Genomic DNA, 20761 nt, shown 5'->3' with positions numbered 1-20761 from the left:
TGGGTTGTCTCTTTAAAACCTTACAGAGGATGGTTAATGCTCCTCTTGTTTGGTTCCTCAAATCAAACAACCTCCTCTCGCCCACCCAGTGTGGGTTCCAACAACAGTGCTCCTACATGGACCACCTGATTTGACTTGATACGTCAATCAGAGAAGCCTTTCTCAAACAAGAACATCTTGTATCAATATTCTTGTAATTGAGAAGGCTTATGATACAACATGAAGGTATGGCATTTTGCGAGACTTTTATATATATGGGTTACATGGTCAGTTGCCCATTTTTATTAAAAATGTTTTAATTCACAGGAGATTCCAAGTTTGTGTGGGTTTGACACTTTCCAGTTCTTTTCTACAGGAACTTGGAGTCCCTCAGGGCTGTGTTTTGAGTGTCACAATTTTCAGTATAAAAATTAATGCCATCACTTAACAACTCCGTCTTACTGCTGCAAATGGGCTCTATGTTAAAGACTTTCACGTCTCATGTCAGTCATCGAACATGAGATATATTGATTGGCAGTTACAGACTGTCTTAAATCTTTACTGAAGTGGACCACAGCAAACGGCTTTAACTTCTCTTTCTTTAAAACAGTTTGCATGCACTTTTGCCACCAGTGGAGTATTCACCTTGATCCTGAACTATGATTGGTGAAGCTGTGCAGCCTGTGGTCCCTGAGACAAAGTTCTTGGGGCTTATCTTTGACTGTAAGATGACCTTTATACCACACGTCAAACAGCTATGGATCAAATGTACAAGAGCACTGAACATCCTCCATGTCCTCTCTTTTACCACTTGGGAAGTGGATTGATGTCTTGTGCCAAAGATATATCGTGCTCTTATTCGTTCGAAACTCAACTATGGATCACTGGTCTATGGCTCTGTCAGGATTTCAGACTTAAAGATGCTGGACCCCATTCGTCATCAAGGACTTTGGCTCTGCACCTGGGTTTTGCACTTCCCAAGTTCAGAGTTTATACATAGTCTCATGAACCTTTTTTGCACCTCCACCATTTGCAACTGTCTTTACTGTATGCTTTGAAACTTTGTTCCTTACCAAAGCATCCCACCTGGGGTTGTATTTTCCTTCCTCGATGGGCAATGCTTTTTCAGTACAGACGATCTGCCATTGCTCCTTTTGGCCTTCGTATCCAGGTGCAGTTGGATGAATTGGGTCTGTCCTTGGATAATGTTGCTGTATCCACTGGTCAGCCCATCCCACCATGGCTTCTTACAGTCCCCATTGTCACCTATGTTTAAGTCATCTGAGAAAGATAGACACACCTAATTGGAAATACTGTCAGCTATTTGCTGAACATCTTTCAAACCATCCTGTCATTCCCATTTATACAGATGATTTGAAATCAGGTGACTGTGTGGGCACTACCATTGTTTATTGTGGTTTGGTGGTTGCACGCAGAATTCCCTCTACAGCTTCTGTGTTCACTGCTGAACTGTATGCAGTTTCTTTTGCCCTGGATCACATAGAAGCTAAGCAGTGTTCAAACTGCACAACTTATACTGACTCGCTTAGTTCTCTACTGGTCCTGGAATTGCTTCACATTAGTTCACACCATGAACATGTGTTCATGGAAGTACCATCTTCCTTGCCGATATTTGAAACTGACTTGCCCATTTCTCTTTAACATCTACTTCTATCCAGTTTTTTGGGATACTGGGCCATGTTGGTGTTTGTGGAAACGAGCTAGCTGATACTGCAGCTAAATCTATCTGCTGTGGCACTATCATTGCTATGCCTGTTCCATACATGGACTATGGTCCTGTATTCATGGCTCGGCTCCATGCCAGTTGGCATTCAACTTGAAGTGAGCAATGTGAAAACAAGCTTTTCCAAATAAAACCCTATACTGGACTTCGACCATCTTGCTTCCATAAGGATCGGAAATAGGAAGTTGTTCTAACTAGACTACGCATTAGTCACAGATTTTTAACTCATTGTTTTCTTTTATCTGGGACTGATGCACCAATGTGTTGTCTGTGTAACACTCAGGTCACAATAAGTCACATTTTACTGTCTTGCTATCGTTATGACTCTCAATGATGGCACCATTTTAAACATGTTTTATTCTAAAGTTTATCCATAATGTTAGACAGTGTTATTGGTGATGGTGATACTGTCCACCTTGGAAATGTCTTCAGTTTTTTAAAGGCATTTAATCTTTTTAATGCTATTTAAGTATTGTAATTTGTACATTAGATCTTTTTAAATGTGATTCCATTTTTAGAATTAAAGTCCATCTAATTTGACTTTAATTTAGATAATGGCCGTAATGTCAAATAACTCAAAACCAGGACTGGAAAAGCCAACTTCAGGTGACTGACACTGGTTTTTTAACTTACCTGTTAGTCTTCCTGGCAAGTTATGATAATTACAATTATGCTTCAGAAAGTCCTTTATAACTTCTATTACTGTATTTTTTTCTTACTGCTGTAGACTGGGTGTAAACATTGGTTTTAATGCTATTTATGTTTTAACTTTGTTTTACTCTAATTTACTTTTATGAATTTTACTAAATTTACTTTAATTTTAACTTTTTACTGGATATTTGGTACAGATAGCCTAGCTGCTTTGTGCCATAAAACACCAAACCAACCAACCAACCCAATCCTCAGTGGGCTATACTCTTTTGGAATAGACTGTGTCATTCTTCCCTTTGGCTTTCATACCCAGGTGCAGTGGCTGAGTTGGGTGTATCGTTGAATGATGTTGTTGTCTCCACTGTTCAACCCATCCTGCTACGACTTATTACCATTTCCACCTATGACTTTTCTTTGAGATATCTGAGGAAAGTGGATACTTCTGATTGGAAGTACCATCTTCTCTTGGCTGAACATTGTTTTAATCTTTCTTCCATTCCCATTTATAGTGCAGATAGCCCTGAAGTAGCTTTGCATGAAATTCAAAACAAACCATTTCTATTTAAATGGACAGTTCAAAGTTAGGTGACTGTGGGATGTGCCATGGTTTGTTGTGTCTCAATGGTTACTCACAGGATCCCCTCTGTGGTTTCTGTTCTCATTGCTGAGTTGTATGCCATTTCTCATGCTGTGGATAGTGTAGAAGCTATGTAGTACACGTATTGTTCTATTTACATTGAGTTTTAACTCTCTTCTGATCCTGGAATGACATTAGTTCTTACCCTGTTATCATTGATATTCAACAATGGCTGGCCCATATTTCCTCTATTTTCTAATTTGTGTCCAGTTTTTCTAGACTCCTGATCACATTTTTATTCATCCAAAAGAACTCACTGTCACCATGCAAAATCTGTCTGCTCTGGTGCTATCAAAAGCTGTCCCTATCACATATTTGAACTATGGTCCTTTATTGAAGGGTTGCCTTCATGCCAGTTAGCAGTCTACTTGAAGTGAGAAACATCATAACAAGCTTTCTCAGATCAAACTTTCTGTTCTTTGTCTGTCTTGTTTCCTTAAAGATCAGGAGGAAATGGTCTTAACTAGGCTATATTTTAGTCACTGTTTTTAATTTGTTTTCTTTTATCTGGGAATGATACACAAATGTGTGGCTTTTGTGGCACTCAAGTCACAACAGCCGATTTTGTACTGTTGTGTCATTGTGACAACTTAGTGCAAATGTACCATTTCAGGTATTTTTATTTGTGTTTATATCCCTGACATTGGCAATTGTGACATTGTCCAACTAGCTTGCATTTTTAACTTTATATGATCTATTAGCCATTTTAATTCTATATAATTTTTATCTAAATTTTGAACATTGTTTGTTTAACTTTGTTTATTCTTACATTTGATAATTATTTTTGCCTTTCTTACTGCTTGTTTGACATAGATACCCAAGTTTTCGTGTGCCAATAAATGCCAACTACCCTTAATCACCACAGTGGAACTAAATAAATTGTATATTTGGTTTCATGTTTAGTATCTGAAATGGTTTGTCTGCTGAATGACTCACAAGAACAAATTAATACCATCAGTGCTACACATTCTTCAAATCCTATTTAAATACATGTTCATTGTGGTGAGTAAAGCACAAATTAAAACATTTGGTATTGTCATAATCTTGATTAATCTGTCATACATTTAGCTGTTGGTCAAACAAGTATACCATCTTTCCAGTGATCTCGCTTGCTTTCTTCTGCCGTTAAGTGTTTTATTTGTTAAAGATGAATATTAAGCACAATACTTCAGGTGAAAGGACATTTAGTAACATATTTTGTGAATGGTGTTTGATATTTTTGGTTCATTTACTTATATTGATCATAGAAATATCAGTTCCATAAACATGTTTACTTGTAAGTATTGCATTGGTGTTTTTCAGTCACTAGTTACGTCCTTTCTAAAAGTGTTGTGTGTGTGTGTGAATATTTTCTGTGGCTATTCTCATCATACAAAAAATATTTCATCTGATGTCTCATGGTGTTTACTTACTTATAAAGCAAGTATAATTGTGAATATAATCTTTTCTGAGTTTTGTATAGTTCAATACATCTCCAATTTAAAGCATTTGTAAGGTAACTTAATTGAAAGATGGAATGTTTTTGATGTTTGTGTGAACTCAAAACTTTTCTGTTGCATTTCAGAAATTGTTGTCTGCTGGAGACTCCAAGATTTTGTAAATACAGGATGAAGCTGGGAGAAGGGACACAGTGGTACTATATCTCTCAGCTGTGCCGAAACAGAGTGAGTGTGGATAATAGTTGACTGTTTTCCAACAATTTTGAAGTAATTGATTGTGTAATTTTTTTTCTTTATCTACATAAAGTAATAGCATTTACAATTTATGCCTAAAAATAGTATGGCCAAAAATGTTGAGCTATTAAAGGAAAAGAAACATTTAATTTGTATTGACAAATGGAGTGTGGTTATAAATTTAAAGAAAGGTATAAATTATAACACCTTATACAATAGCTAAATTTTCCAACATGTTTCTTTAAAAAGAAAAACAGACAAGTCATTTTAAACTCTTTCATATAAATCAAGTTAAATTGCTCTTGTCTATTTTTCATGGGGTTACATTTAAATTTTAATTAAATGACTTCACAATCAATGTATTTAAGTAAATGTAGAAAATAGTTTATAATTCATCTAATTATATCCTCTTAAGTTTTAATTTCTTAATTTTAAAAAGAACTACTTAAAACATTTTTTAATCTTCATTTTTATTGTCACATAATGCATCTGAGCTCTGATTTCTTCACTTTAGTATTTTCTAACTTCTGAACTAAATAGGCTGCTGCAATTTCCAACCAATTAGAAATATGAATTATGCTTGATTACAAACATAAATCTAAAATAAGAACCTCCTACATTCTTGATTTCATGAGATACCTATAAATTTGTCACACCCACCAGAAAAGCCCCTCCCTTTTTTCTGAATTTTGTGATTACTTGACAATCAACTTAACTGATGGAAATATTTACAACCAATAGAAAACTTAAATTCTTCTCTTCACAATTCTGTATTTATTGAGGGAAATTTATTCTTGAATTTGTGAATGTTAGCATGTATTAATTGAATATAGTATCATCAATAGTAACAGATAAGATTTGAAATTTATGTTTATATAACTAAATAACTGGCTTGTGTGTTTGTATTTTGAATTATAGGTTTCCACCTCACTAATGCAAAACTAACTATGCATTTGGGTCATGGGTTCTTTATAAAAGTGGCAGTCAAATATCATTTTTTGATCAGACAAAAGTAGTTCAAAAATTGGTAGTTGGTGCTGTTGAGTAGCTACATTCTTCTAGTCTATCAGTTCAAAATTAGGGACTAATTTGTGCAGCTAGTTCTTATACAGCTTTATGTGAAATTTTGAATTAAATTTGAATGCAAATGCTTGAAAACCAGTATGTGGTTGTGAGGTTATATTCATTTTTGGAAACTCCTACATGTATAGTTAAGTTTTTTGTGAGTTAAGTGAATTTCTTCTGTAACTGATGAAACATAACACAGATCTCTCCATTATATTCTCTGAGAAGTTTATGAATATTTTAATATGTGGTACTTGTTATACACTAGAAGTTAGTGTGTCTTTTAGTATTGCATGTATGTTATAACAGCAGAACTTGGACTAATTTCTGGTACATTTCATTACTGTAGATCGCTGCAGTGTGTGAATTCTTTTGCTACTTGAGATACATCAAACAAGGTCTAGTGAAAAGTGGCAGTAAGTATAGAATACCATATTTATTAAATATTTAAACACAGAGTCAGATGTCAGGTCCATGATGAACCAAAAATATCAGAACAGTCACTCTCCTTTCCATAATGTGCAAAGTAATAAAAGGTAAAAGTGATGTAACAAAAAATGCATGAGTCATAATACTGAAGAGTTTTTGTATTGTAACAAGGGCATGAATTACTTTTAAATCCCTTCTAAAAATTCGATATTTTGTTTGTTGTACTTTTAATTAGAATAATATAACAAGGATTTAGACACCGTTTCTGGTGTTACTGTAAATGTACCTTAGTTCACAACGCTTCCTTTCTTATAGTAAAACCAAAAGTTTCCAACTAATAAATTGACAGCTGTTATGATCTGTATTGTGTAACCTAGTTTGAATTCTTCTAGCTGTGATCTTAAACAGTTGAATGAATACAAGCAAAAGTGATGTTCCCACTTGTATTCATAATTCCTACATTAACCATATAAATTTGTAATATACTTCATTATTTTATAAAATTTTAAAAATCAAGGGGTGCTCAATATAGAACATGTTTTAGTCTAAGAACTCTCACACTATAGCATACTTTAATCTAAGGATTACCAAACATAGAGCATACTTTAACCCAAGGGTGTCAGGTGTAGATTATACTTTAACTTTTCCTCGGTGTGGATTCCTGTATGTGGTGAGGGGACCTCCCAGGGAAGATTTTGTTCTTTCAGTTTACCTCCTCTGGGATCTAAACATCCACCCATGTGTTTGCTGTGCATGGTAACCCGTGAAGGGGAGGAAAAGATCCTGGTGGTTGAGGGGTCGAACCCTAACACACCATTTTGGCCTTGAATTCCTGTAGATGGGCAGCCTTGGGTGGCCCCTATGTGTCAATCGGCTGGTCCACTCGGGCAAGGGTCAACCAAGTACCAGTGTTGGATGTTCTCAACAGGTGTGGTGGACGTTATATCTGATGCTGGTGTTTGGGTATAGTGCTCACGAAACCCTGGCGTTGCCTTAGTGTCCTTGTTTGACATTGTAGTGTGTCCCCTCATAGGGCTCTATGGTGGGTGGAGTCAATAGGCACTGAAATTTCCTTTTTTCCTATGGATCCTCCAATTAAAAATTGAAATAAAATAATGAAAAAATACTCAATAAGTAAACAACCACGTCTTTAAGATTCTGAGTAGCAATCCTCACCATCCATACCACCTGTCGTATCTCATTTTTTTATATTGCACTCACTTTCAGACAAACCTTTAGGGCAAATGTCTCCCTTTTTCATTCAGAAGGGACAAGAGGAACTTGCTGGCTCTCTAAAGTCAGTAAAAAAGCTTCAATTTGGTGACACATTGGTGGAAACATCCACATCTCAACACAGTGAAGTCCTGTTGCATTCAAAGGCAATTGGGAATATACCTATTGAGGTTACACCTCATGCTACTTTGAATTCATCACAATGAGTTATTGCTGAGAGGGATTTGAAGAACATCCCAGAGTCGAAGATTCTCTTTGGTTTCTCCACCCAAGAAGTTTGTGCAGTGAGGCGTTATCTCCACTCACAAAGATGGAATTATGGTGCTGACCAATGTCCTCATTCTGACATTTTTATAACTACGTCTGCCTGATACCATCATGGCAGGTTATCTTAATTGCAGAGTATGGCCATACATTCCAAATCCTCTCCAATGTTTCCAGTGTCAATAGTTTGGTCACTCAAAGACGTCATGTTGTGGTTCCTTGACGTGTGCTCATTGCAGTGGCAAGGACCATGATGCCTATGAGTGTGAAATGGACCCTCATTGCATCAATTGCAATGGCTCTCACCTGTCCTACTTTCGTTCTTGCCCTAAATGGTTGGAAGAAAAAGAGGTGCATAATTTGAAAATGACTCATAACATTACTTATCCTGAGGCTCAAATTGCTGTCCACCACCTCATCTCAGATGTATGCTGCTCTTGAGAGAGACTGGCCATGGTCGACGCCACCTGACCCGCATGCCCCAGTTGAAGCTGGATCAGGCAAACTGGCGCTCTTTCACTGCTCTTGCAGAATTTTATCCTGCCATTGTCTATAAGCCATCAATAGATGACTGTGTGGCAGCAGGAACTGTGTTATACAAGTAGCTGCTCAATGTATTCCTAAAACCTCGACACTTTTTTCCACTATATCCTCGTCTATGGTGGAACCCTGCCTGCCACATGGCATGGAAGGCTCAAAAAACGAGGCTGGGATACTTTCCATAGATGTCCCACACTGTTGAACTGCATCACTTTCCAGCGGGCCTGTGCAAATGCTTGGTGGGTTAGACGTCAAAGCCAGAAGGAATCTTGGATTAAGTTCACAACTGGCATATCTTCTACCACCAGTTCCAAGTCATATGGGACAAGGTTCAAAAGGTCAGTGGGCAATACATTTCTGTCCCTCTCTCAATTTTGCTCTCTGATAGGAAGTAAGTAGCTGATACTTTAGGTGAAAGCTTTTGCCAGGTATCTAGCACTCTGCTTCTTCTTCCACCTTCTTAGCCATCAAGACTCGGACAGAGCAATCACCTATTTCCTTTTGAGCTAATTGTATCTATGACTATAATTGTCCCTTTACACTGGTGGAACTCAAACTGGCTCTTCATTGGTTTGGCAGTGCATTGGTTGGACCTGATAATATACACTATGAGATGCTGCACTCTCTATCACCTGCTTCTCTTGCTATCCTTCTGGTTGATTTTAACTGGATCTGGCAGGAGAATGTTTTTTCTTATGCCTGGTGCCAGGCTATTGTCCTGCCTTTCTCCAAGTCTGGGAAGGATTCCAAGATTCCTTCAAACTATCGTCCAATTGCTTTGATGAGTTGTCTCTGTAAGACCCTAGAGAGGACTGTTAATACTCCTCTTGTTTGGTTCCTCGAATCAAACAACCTTCTCTTGCCCACCCAGTGTGGGTTCCAACAACAGTGCTCCTCCATGGATCACCTGATTTGACTTGAAACATCAATCAGAGAAGCCTTTCTCAAATGACAACATCTGTATCAATATTCTTTGACATTGAGAAGGCTTATGATATGACATGGAGGTGTGGCATTTTGCGAGACCTCCATGTATATGGGTTATGTGGCCATTTTTTATTAAAAAGTTTTTAATGGGCAGGAGATTTGGAGTTTGTGTAGGTTCGACACTTTCTTATTCTTTTCTACAGGAACTTGGAGGCCTTCAGGGCTGTGTTCTGAGTGTCACGCTTTTTAGTATAAAAATTAATGGCTTTACCTTCTCTCTCTCTAAAGCCGTTTGCATGCACTTTTGCTGCCAACTGGGTATTCACCCTGATCCTGAGCTCAGCATCGGTGAAGTTGTGCTGCCTGTGGTCTCTGAGACAAAGTTCTTGGGGCTTATCTTTGACTGTAAGCTAACCTTTTTTACCACACATAAAGCAGCTACTGATCAAATGTACAAAACACTGAACATCCTCAGTGTCCTCTCTTTCACCACTTGGGAAGTGGATTGATGTCCTGTGCCAAAGATATATCGTGCTCTTATCAGTTCGAAACTCAACTATGGATCACTGGTCTATGGCTCTGTCAGGACTTCGGACCTAAAGATGCTGGACCCTATTCGTCATCAAAGACTTTGGCTTTGCACCTGGGTTTTCTGCACTTCCCAAGTTCAGAGCTTATACAGTCTCATGAACCTTTTTTGCACCTCCACCATTTGTAACTGTCTTTACTGTATGCTTTGAAAGTTTGTTCCTTACCAAAGCATCCCACCTGGGGTTGTGTTTTCCTTCCTCGATGGGCCATGCCTTTTCAGTACAGACGATCTGCCATTGCTCCTTTTGGCCTTCGTATCCAGGTGAAGTTAGATGAATTGGGTCTGTCCTTGGATAATATTGCTGTATCCACTGGTCAGCCCACCCCACCATAGCTTCTTACTGTCCCCAATTGTGACCTATCTTTAAGTCATCTGAGAAAGATAGACACACCTAATTGGAAATACTGTCAACTATTTGCTGAACATGTTTTAACCATCCTTCCATTCCTATTTATACAGATGGTTCAAAATCAGGTGGCTGTGTGGGCTCTGTTATGGTTTGTTGTGGTTTGGTGGTTGCGTGTAAAATCCCCTCTACAGCTTCTGTGTTCACTGCTTAACTGTTTGCCATTTCTTTTTCCCTGGATCATATTGAAGCTAAGTAGTACTCAAACTGCACGTTTTATGCTGACTTGCTTCTTTCGCTACTGGCCCTGGAATCGCTTCACATTGGTTCACACCCTGTTTTTGCAGATATTCATAATTGACTAGTCCATTTGTCTTTAACATCTACTACTATCCAGTTTTTCTGGGTATCAGGCCACGTTGGTATTCGTGGGAACAAGCTCATCGACACTGCAGTTATGTCTCTGCTCTGGCACTATCACCGCTATGTCTGTTCCATATATGGACTATGGTCCTGTATTCAAGGCTTGGCTCTGTGCCAGCTGGCAGTCGACTTGGAGTGAGCAACATAAAAACAAGCTTTTCCAAATAAAACCCAGTATTGGACTTTGGCTGTCTTGTTTGTGTAACACTAAGATCACAATAAGCCACATTTTACTTTCATGTCATTGTTATGATTCAGAACAGTGGCAACTTATTAAGGATGTTCTATCTCAAGGTTTGTCCATAATGGTAGACAGTGTTATTGGTGATGGTGAAACTGTCCACCTTGATAATGTTTTTAGTTTTTTAAAGGACATTAATCTTTTTAATGCCATTTAAGTTTTTTAATTTATACTTTACACCTTTTTAATGTGGCTCCCTTTTAAAAATCACAATTCATCTGGTTGAATTTGAAATTAGAAATTGACCGAAACATTAAGTAATTCGAAACCAGGACTGAAAAGGCCAACTTCAGGTGAATGACTATGGTTTTTGAATTTTAGTCTTCCTGGTGAGTATGATTATTACAGTCACGCTACAGAAAGTCCTTTACAACTTGAATTACTGTAGATTTTCTTTTGACGTTATAGACCAGATGTAAATGTTGTTTTTATGCTATTTATTTATTTTTTTATTTTTTTTATAATATATTAATTTTATAAATAAGTGCACAGATAGGAAGGATAAATGGAAATAATGTCCAAAATGAAAATAAGCACGTTAAACATTAATTACCAAATTCAGCAGGTATGATTGTGCTTATGGTAATTTAATAGATAAATGCAATACTTTGTTTATAACCATATTAAACTGTAATCAGCTACAAATTATTTTAATGATACATTTTATTTTTAAGCCTACTTTGAACTGTCAGTAGATGTTAGTTGTAGCATCACCCCTTTTTTAGTTACTTTTTTGTAGTTACTGAAAAAAATTGGATGCACCATTGACTGTTAAAACATGTGGCTAAAACTTCTACCAAACAGAAACCATGCAGATAGCTGATGAGAAATTCCGTATTTGGAAGCTACACTCAACTTTAAACTGGGTGTCATTAGCACTGAGTCAGAATCTGATATTTTGTGGTGGGCATTATTCCCACAAGTGATGATGCAGTAATATTAGTCTTTCAAAGATTAGCTTGTTGATAATGTACATCCTGAAATTATATTTTTATAGATTTATAAAATGAGAACATAATTCAAAACATTTGTTTTTAACATATTGAAGTGTGTGTGTGTGTGTGTGTGTGTACACACCAAAACTGGTGGGAAATTATACCAGTCATTAGAGACTAAAAAAGCCATGTTGTTCTCATCACCTAAACCAATAACAAAGTCTTAGGAACTTTCTGTGTGATATATTTTAGTTTTGAAATGAAAATAAGTCTGAATCTGTAAAACACTGTCATACTGTGTTATAATTCAGAAGTGTTTAGATGTGTTTGACCTCCTGCACATTGAATAATGTATCCACATAATATATTTTAAAATCAGTTGAAATGGGATTAAATCTTATTTGAAACATCTATGAAAGTCTTTTATCATCAAAAGTTTGATTTAAATAATTTTGCTTGTTTCTTAAACAGGTTGATAAAATACTTACATTGAAATGACTAGTAGTGATATATTTTTATCAAAAAGATGGGAACACTATTATCCGTACATAAAAGATTTGTACCTTTATTATGAAAGTGTTTATTTGCACATTTATCAAAAGACTTTACAGTAACTCCAGTACAGCTGATAAAACTTGACAGATACCATTTTCAGAAATTACTGACCAGTAGGTGCAGCAAATAGTATATAATAAACTGAAGAAACATGGAGAGTTGCTCAGAAAAATAATAATGTCTTTAAAATTAGTTTTAAAAAAATGAATTTTTGTTTTCTTTTAAATTTGAACTTGTATGCTAAAATACCAGTGTTTAGAAAATAACATTCAGAATAGTGACATGAAAAAGATATTCAAGTCATTCGCAGTTTCGAGTACCTTTGGACTTCGAAATTAGCAAATGACTTGTGGGTAGACAGGTTTTATATACAGGAATTCATGAGTTTGATAACTTGTAATTACAGTTTGGGAAATGTCGATGAAACAGTTTGGTTTATAATATTTTAATAAGTAAAGGAAATTATGATTTATTCTTTATTTTGAAATTTAAAATATAAAAAGATGTGGTATCAAACATACTTTTTCCCTTTTGAATAGTACATGAAGCATACTGGGAAGTCATGAGAAGGAGACACTTGATGGCCATGACTCGTCTTGGGTTGGCTGGCCCATAAAACTCATCTTCAGCTCAGCTGTGGTGATGAATAGAAAGTCAAGAACATTAAATCTCTTTCTGTGGAAGAATGATACAAGGGAAATTAATTTGTTCTTGTGTTTTTGTGTCAAAAGTATTGATATCTTGGTGTCAAATTGTAAATTGATAGTTGAGAATTATACAATATATAGATCACGTATTTATTTAAATTTTGAAAAAAGAAAAACTGTTTCAAGTTAAATAGTACATTTTACAGTAATCTCTAGGTTTACTGTCAAAATGTTTTCCCCTTGTAGTTTAGTTATAGATAAAGGTTCACAATAGTAAGGTTATGATAGAGATAGTACAACTAAACTGAAAGTATTTGATTAAATAGCTTTTCTTTTTGTATAGAAATATATATATATATATAATGGAATGAATATATATATATTTTATGTATATCAATATTAGTGGATATATTTAGTTGTTACATACTGAAGAGAGGACTGTTAAACATTTATAGTTTTAATTTTTTTTATACTCAGATCTGTTTTTGTGGTAGCTACTGAAGTTAATTCATTTCAAGGTTATACATTACAAATGAATTATTACTCAAGAAAGCTTTTCTAGTACATAAAGTAAGAAAACAGCAGTTATAAAGTTCACTTTGTAATTATATTAAGAATATATATAGTGAGATTTGTAGGAATATTGTGTAGCATGCATAATAAGTTTGTTTTCTTTTTAACTTATTGACACCTCTTTAGTTCGTTAATTGATTTGTCAGTATATTTATTGTTTGGCTTTACCACCCTTTCATAATTAGCTTTCAATGTGCACAAGAAAAGGCTTTGATAATTAGTTTTCCTACATTTTGTGTACATTAGATATTTCTAGCTAGTTATTACATGAGTATGAGTTTTTTACCCGAGTAACAGTGTTATGTTAGTGATTGAAGAATTAGTGGATTGTTATTACTTATTAAAGAATTAATACATTAAGTTTTTAACCTTTTAAAGATTAAAACATGAACCCATGTACAAGATCAAACACGTACTGTTTATAAATAGAACTGTGCAGTTTATCAAATCACGGTAAAGATCTATGTTGGGTGGTGAGTTCATTCAAAAAACTTTCACAAAACAGTTAAAATGGTTGCTTTTTTGTTTCCAAGGTAGTTAAGAATTTGTAAATAAGTTTTAAAATTATGAAAGAAAAAACGTGAGTAATTTCAGCCATGTACATATGGCTGTTAATTGTGGTCTCTACATCTTTTTAATTATTTAGGGTTTTAAGTAATTTCTAAATGATAAATATTGAAAACATAGTAAAACCAAAAACCATATTTAATTATGAATTTAATTATTGATTTAACTTTCTATATCACTAAAACCTCAAAACATTGTTTCACAATATTCTTATTACAAAAAAATATCAGCTATTGAGTGAATAAGAAAACTATTCAATCAGAAGTTGAGAAAGAACAGACTAAAATGATAACAATATAATGGAACATTAAGTGTAAACACCACGTCTTTAAAGTAATAATTAAATGAAAATGCTGAGAATCTGGAATGGATGAGATTAATGACAACAAGGTGGAGGTGAGGTTAATGTTTAGGTTTCAGTGGTCATTGAAAATGGAGAAGTTTTCTTTAATAAGGAATTTATAATCTGTAGTTCTAGAGTCGAGGATATGAAATTTTTCAAGAAGTATGATATGATCGTTATTCTCACTGTGTAACTGAAAACAAGATTCAGACGGATTAGTTAGTTTATTTCTGCTTCTAACTGAAATTTCCATGTACTCGTGCACACTAATTTGTAGTAAACATATAGTTCTTTTACCAGTATAGGTAACATTACTGCTACCATAACTGCATTTATATATGACTCGTGTGCATATAGGAATGATTCAAGTGTCTTTGATTTTAAACTAGTTTTAATGATAAATGTTAACATAGATACCAAACGTAGCTTAATTTGTGGGTGATATCTTTGATTTTTTTTAAAATTTGATATTTGAATTTTAACTTTGTTTAACACTGAAAGATGTGATAAGAACTAGTGGGTAGTTGGAGATTGTGTTTGTTCTGTTTTAGTTGTCAAAAATGTTCGTCTGATGAGTATAAGAAATTAAAGACAAAACTATCACTTTGAAACGTGTCATAAAGTTTTGAAATTTCTGAGCGAAGACGGAAGTAGTCGGAACAAACATTATGTGCTCTGTCTTAGAAGATTTAGAACACAGTTGTGTTTGAAAGAGCCTGGCATAAAACTGTCGAATCGAGCGTATAAGCCGGTAAATGTTTTCGTACAATAAATAAATCTGGTAAAGAGATGATTTATTTTCTTGACATTAAAAATAACTGTTATTGTTGTCTTTCATCTAACTTGTGATGTTGTGAGCTTAGGTAATCTAAAAACTTCTTTGCATGGTCAGTGTTGTGAAAGAATAGAAAATTGTTATCAATACATCTTCTGTATAACACTCTTTTCAATAAACGGTATAATTATTGAGTGGTTGACATTCGTAGTGATGGAGAAAACATTTTGAGGAGTCAAACCCATGTATTGTTACCACTACATCTTTCTGTCCACCAAGATGACTATTAAAAGCCAACTGACTGTCCTTGAGGACTAATTTAAGGAGCTGTGTGAATTTTTGTTGATTGAAGTCAGAGTACAGGGCATTGATGGTTGGAGATAACTGTTTAATAATTATTTTTTCCTTAATTGAGAAATTAGGGAAAAAGGACTGAATATCAAAGTTGGCTAAAACTAATTGGTTTGTATTAGAAGACTTAGATATCTCTTAAACAAAGTAAAATATGCCTTTAACAGTAAATTTGTTCTTAGTTGGTGAGCTTATTTCAGGTGTAAGATGTGTAGGAAGTCTATAGCTAAGGAAACAGAGTAGATAGAATAGGTCAGAGGAGTAAACCATTTTGCATAATTTTGGTTAATTTTTGTAATTTGGTTAACCACACGAAAAATTTAGATGTGTACCTGAAGGATAAAGTTCTGTAAAAGTGGTGTCAGAGAAGAGTTTACAAGTATCAAAATATTTTGAAGTCTGGAGATTTTACTCATGCTTACAGTAAACTTAAACAGTTGTTATTGAGGGACTTAAGATGTGTTCTTTCATTTAAAATATCTTCCATTTTTGAAACATAATCAGTCTGTTTGAAATAATAATACCTATATGTTTAACTCTTCAAATAACAATGTTTCAATTACTAGCAAGCTAATTTAACATGGTATAATGAGTGTGTAACAACAAACATAACCCATCATATTCATGCCATTGTGTCAGTGTTCTTGCAATTGATTCATCAGATGGAACACAAGTCTCATAATAAATACTAAAAACAGGTTAATATCAGAAAACATCTTTAATTATGGTTGTTTTGGAATTTTAGCCGATCGCATCGTGATAATAAGTTACCCTCATACTTTTCGACTCTGGAACTACAGACAATGAAATCTTTTACTAAATAAAGCCTTTCCATTTTCAGTAATCACCCAACACTAGGTAATAAGACCAGCTTCTCCCCTTAATCAGTTCAAAATATGGTGTGTTTACACTTGTACTTAAACTTTCTTTATGAAGTTTCCTCTCAATAATACTATTAAATATGTATATGCCTAGGATTTTATTGTATAACCCATTATATTGTTACCATTTAAAATCTGTTCTTCTGAACTTCTGATTATTTAAAAAAATAACATAATCACACAGTGCTAATGCTGTTATTTTGTGGTTAGAACTAACTTTCTTGTGGAATTTGAATCAATTCTGAAATTTCTAATTAAAGATGTGTAGTATATGTTAGTCTTCAGTTAAATAGTAATTGGTAAATAACTCATAGTTTAGTATGACATGTCAAACACTTGCTCTTTTGAAGAGAAACATAGGAGACTGTTTCATAATAGCTCCAAACTTGTGTACAAAGTGTAATGGTTTATATTTTAGTGCATTTGATAGTGATATTAGAAACACAGGAAATATGTAAAACTTACTTTAGTGAATTCTAAAAAGCTGTCAGTTTTGATTTTGTGTTTTGTACACTTTAAGAAAGTTTTTTTTTTTCACACTTGTTAAACATTTTGTGGGTTATGTTAGAAATAATATAGAATTTAAAAATAATTTCTGACCTGAAAAATAAATCCTAGGGATCGATTGTTGGCTTTGTGAATATTCTCTGTTGAATATATTGAAGTATTTAGTTTTGTTTCTTTTATATTTTTCTCGTTTCTTTTATTTTGTAGATTTTATGAAGTCTTGATATATAACTTTTTTCCCATTAACATTTGATTTCAGTTTCCTTGTTTATTCATTGATCTCTTCCGTGTTCTTAATTATTGAACATTTGTTTTTGCACTGTAAGCTAACTTTCTTCCTTATACATCAAGATTTCTTTCTAATTTTTCTGTGATTTATTAATATATGAAATTACTTCGTTTATAACCATTGTCAGTTACTGCAGTGTTTCCCAAACTTTCGTAACTGACGAATATCTCGAACATTTTGCAGCACTTGTAAACAAGTTTCTGTGGCTGGCCTAGTGGTGCCCGCTCGACTAAAGTAAATTACTGTGTATCAAGAAGAAAATAAATCAACTTTGAAATTAAAAAAGAAATAAAATATAAAGTAAACCTATGTTAATAAATAAAAATTACTTGCAAAAGTTCTGTGACAGTTTGGAAAGCCCTGATGTTCTTTTTACATCTCCTGCTGTTTGAAACCTGTCACTTCATTTTACTGTTTCTTAACACTCGACTGTAGCTTATTTTACTTTATTAAAATCATATAAAAGTTAGATATTTGTGTATATATATATATATATAATAACGTTCATTTATTGTGAAGAACAAGTAATTTTATTTTATTATTTTAATTACCTTTGTCTTCCATAATTTTAAGAAACTGAAGTTAATAGAACATGGTTTGACGAGTTCTAAATTTGTACCTTGCTACTTAGTAATAACAACTTTAGAATTGCTAACACTAAACTGGGAGTTTAGTTTTGACGCCGTTAGAAGGTCAATAATTTTTACATTTAATACACAAAACGACGTGATACAGAATAATGAGGAACTTGACGTGGGATATTTATAAGAATGTAGACGTAATGAATGTTTTTTCCAATTTTAACAGGCTCATTTAATATTCTTCATGGAAAGTTTTATTCTATGAAACAAGAATATGCAAGAGATAATTACAGAATGTAACTAGTGTTCTTACATACGCTTCACGTTGGGACACTTCTAGACACACGTATGTTGCCCAATTTGTTTTTATGTTGTATCGTACACGAGGTGATAACTTTTGAAGGTATACAGCTGAAAGCTTTTAAGTATTAAAGACTGGTCATTAATGTTGTGATAACAGTACTTGCGGTGTCATTTTGTTGAGAATATTGAGTGGTTCATTCGTAAAAAGTCTCAGCTGTAGTGTGTGAACAAAACCTTTTTTTTTTAAACTTGCATTAGAAACATATTAATACCAGTGACTAACTCTGGTTGCTGTTTAAGATTTTTATAACTTGATAAAGTTTGATGATCGTGTCTTGTAACATTACTTTAGACTATCAGTACTTCGACCATAATCAAGAAAATAGATAGTCAATGTACTTTTGGTGAACAAACATTGTGGTTAATTTTAAAAGATGTTTACAGGCAACAAAATGAAACAAACCATGTCTTCCAAAGTCAAATTTAAAAGGTCTTACTACGTTTCAAATGTTTGTATTTAACACTAAATCCACGTATATTTTGAGTTGATATTTATATATTTGTACATTAATTTTGTTTCTAAAATCATGTATTATTCCATTTGAAACTGAGATATTTTTTTTATGTTAGTTGTAGCAAAACGATATCTTTAGAAATTAAGGATAATTAATAATAATAAAACAGTTCAGTTTTTTGTGTGATGAAAGTATTTTAATCTCAGATCTATTCTGTTTCATTCGTAGTGAATATTTAGTAATGAAGATGAAAAAGTTAGCTGATAAAAATAGCTTCATTTGGAAGTTGTATTTTTGAGCCAATTTTCAGGGGTTGCCACATCTGGTTTACGGGACGTTAACATAATAGTATTTCCTACCACAAAAACCTAAAGATACTGTATTGAATATGTGCAAGTTTTTGATGTCTTAGAATTTTCTACACGTTCATTTTACTGGCAAAGTCTCAGTACACCATGACAGCTTGACATAGATTTGTATTACAGTGACTCTCCAGGTTATAAACTTTCCTATAATGTCATAGAAGTCGTTGAACTTTTGTGACAAAATGATCATTGTATTCTAAAGAAATTATATGAATAAAGATTAGAACAATGGAAAGCGCAAGAATGGTGTTTGAGTTTATAAATTATTGCTATATGCATTGGAAGGACTCGCATAAATCTTAAGAGTTAATTATCTGTAATTATTTTATGTCTATTTTTATTCCTGTGTAAAAACTTGTTACTCGTGAACATTTGGTTTGTAATGTTCTGTATACATATATTTAAAGGCAGAGATCGAATCGTCTTCAATAAAGAAACCAACATATTGCTGACAGTGCTACCTCCCACAGAAATATGAGATCGGGTTTTTAATCTAAACTAATTAGCTACATTACATGTAACTTCTTTTAATGTATCTATTTTATTATGTAAAAAAACAATGTATTTAAGAAACGTTAGCACTTGAAAGACAAGTGTCAGTGATGTACATTCTTTGGTCGTTTATTGTCAATGCTTTCTTCAAATACCACATCGTACATATCGAACACCGGTACATTATCAGCAAATAAGACAAATGAATAATAAGTGTTAAGTACAATAATACTATTAGGTTATTAATTCTCAACCTGAAAATCTAATTTGTAAATTACTGTTCACACACGTAGAACGTGTGGACGACAATGAACCGTGTATATCGTATCCCATTTTGTCTTAAGCTCTGGTATTCGTGGAAAGGCCTCGTGGGCACAGAATCTAGCTGATGCAGTGTAAATGACTCGTATTCTACTTTGCTTTCACTCATGGTTTCTTGGATTTATAGCTATCATGATAAAATCAAGCAGTTTTGTGTTCCTTGCATGTAATTCTTATACAGTATAGTGACATAAATTAACATTGTAGCACATCCTTCAGAGCAAGTTAATTGGTTGCAAGAACTTCATCCAAATGTTTCAGTAAATGATGTATTGCAGTAAGAACAGAATTACGTAATTAAAATATGCAAAATTGTGATACACACGTGATACAATGTTTAAACTGCATGGTTGAAGAGTTTAAAATCTAAAATCAGTTTCACTTCAATTACTATTTCGCTGGTTAAGGGTTAGCAGTGGATGGTCTTAAATAGCTGCCTTTCTTCTTGTCTGTCATTTAAAAATTAGGAATGAATAGCGAAGATATCCCTAAAGTAATTTTGCGCGAAAATGAGCAATCAACTGCTATGAGTGTAGTGCCATACATTAAAGCATTATGTTATTCTATTTTGTATTTCTGAGATAGAACAAAACTAACTAGACTTTTCTAATGAACCAATTCAAACATGATACGTTGCCGTCAAATTCTCCGCGAAATTTGTGAAAATGTCACCCTCAGAAGTGGTTCAATAAACCTCACTTTTCTCTTGAACTCCAAAGAGAAGAAAAGAAACACACCCACAAGTGAACAAATAAACCAAATCTATTCTCTACACAATAAAATAAGAACGTGTTGTTATTTCGTCTAATGGCCAGTTTTCAACTTTATTGTGACTTAAACTGTGGATGTTTTGGGAGTAGGGTGACGAAAGGCATTTTTGGAGAAGACATCACTAAAACTCCAAAGACGAGGAATTTGATTTCTGGGGGTTCTATTCCACTCGGTGGACTCGGCAGATAGTCCGATGTGGCTTTGCTATAAGAAAACACAGACTGATTTCTGGACAGAATGTTAAAA

General features: G+C 34.0%; 1 protein-coding gene across 5 annotated transcripts in view; it reads left to right on the top strand.

Annotated features, from left to right (window-relative positions):
• The window catches only part of LOC143244006 (guanine nucleotide exchange factor for Rab-3A-like), a 41654-nt gene extending 22488 nt beyond the window's left edge, over window positions 1-19166 (top strand). For 3 of the 5 annotated variants that reach the window (XM_076487942.1, XM_076487940.1, XM_076487941.1), the window contains exons 10-12: window positions 4576-4675; window positions 6099-6165; window positions 12774-19166. In XM_076487942.1, coding sequence (XP_076344057.1) covers window positions 4576-4675; window positions 6099-6165; window positions 12774-12850 — 244 coding nt within the window. In that variant the 3' untranslated portion in view covers window positions 12851-19166. The remainder of the gene's footprint in view (window positions 1-4575; window positions 4676-6098; window positions 6166-12773) is intronic. The other 2 variants (XM_076487945.1, XM_076487943.1) reach the window with 1 other exon arrangement.
• Window positions 19167-20761: the final 1595 nt, after the last annotated feature.

The sequence above is a fragment of the Tachypleus tridentatus genome, chromosome 2, assembly GCF_004210375.1.
Source record: "Tachypleus tridentatus isolate NWPU-2018 chromosome 2, ASM421037v1, whole genome shotgun sequence".
Classification (NCBI taxonomy): Eukaryota; Metazoa; Arthropoda; class Merostomata; order Xiphosura; family Limulidae; genus Tachypleus; species Tachypleus tridentatus.
This window is presented reverse-complemented; position numbering and strand designations above follow the sequence as displayed.